The sequence below is a fragment of the Crinia signifera genome, chromosome 4 (assembly GCF_055691185.1).
Source record: "Crinia signifera chromosome 4, ASM5569118v1, whole genome shotgun sequence".
Lineage (NCBI taxonomy): Eukaryota > Metazoa > Chordata > Amphibia > Anura > Myobatrachidae > Crinia > Crinia signifera.
The window spans coordinates 324,326,972-324,327,947 of record NC_139220.1 but is presented as its reverse complement, the minus strand read 5'-3'; the positions used below and the strand labels follow the sequence as shown (position 1 = coordinate 324,327,947).

General features: G+C 52.9%; 1 protein-coding gene across 1 annotated transcript in view; it reads left to right on the top strand.

Moving 5' to 3' along the window:
• The first annotated feature begins 543 nt into the window (after positions 1-543).
• FIS1 (fission, mitochondrial 1) overlaps positions 544-976 on the top strand; it is a 14,829-nt gene continuing 14,396 nt past the window's right edge. The window contains exon 1 of the mRNA XM_083185735.1: positions 544-700. Coding sequence (XP_083041861.1) covers positions 656-700 — 45 coding nt within the window. The 5' untranslated portion in view covers positions 544-655. The remainder of the gene's footprint in view (positions 701-976) is intronic.

The window sequence follows — 976 nt, the reverse complement described above, 5'->3', positions numbered from 1 at the left end:
GTAAAGGGGGTGTGACCTTGGCTAAAGGGGAAATGGCTTAGCAGTAGTGTTGCGACTGCAAGCCACGCCTGAGCCTCCATTTCCCAGCACTGTGGGGGCATGCCCAGTGCTCCGTGAGACTCTCCCGTGAATAGACGCGGTGCGCATGCTGAGCAGGGAGGGACAGGGGGCCTTCCAGCAATTCCTACCAACACAGCACAATGCAGCCCGCGGATTGGACAGTCCCGACGGTGAAAATAGTGAGAGTTGGGAGGGATAGATCAAACTTCGACTTGGGACAAAATGTACCACAGAACTTTCTTCGGTCCATGGTTCTTACATGACCAAAATACATATTATTTTTATGTTAATCCCTTGGTTAGTCCCTTACATATGTATGTGGTGCCCACAATTAAGATGGCCGCCAGCGGCACCACGACTCACCATCACCATCACCAAGGCCGCACTTAAAAAGGCAGCAAGGACAAATGCCCACACTTAAGATGGCCGCCTAGATACAATCAACGCGACATCACCAGGCCCACACTTAAGATGGCCGCCACCCCAGGTCCAACGCATCTGACTGCCAACAGTTAAAACGGCGGCCGGGTACGTAGATACGGATCCCGGGACACGATAAGGAGGGCGGGGTCTCGTCATTCCTCTTCCGCGCAGGATGGAGGCCGTGCTGGATGACTTGGTGGCTGTGGAAGATCTGGTGGTGAGGGGCGAGCTATAGGAGTGGTGACGTCATGTCATGTATGGCAGGGGTGTGCCGGTGACGTCGTGTCCAGCTGGGTGGCGTCATTTTAGTGAGAGGATATATCTATGTAGCATGTAATATGATCCCTGTACATGGGAGTATGTGTGTATCTATATGCTGGGCGACAGGAGCCTTGGGGGGGGAGGGACACAATGCTCTGCTCCTGCACTTTCCTCTTAATGTATGGATTGCCTTCACCTGTGTGGGACTGGTTAATTGAAAAGAAAGGTGTTT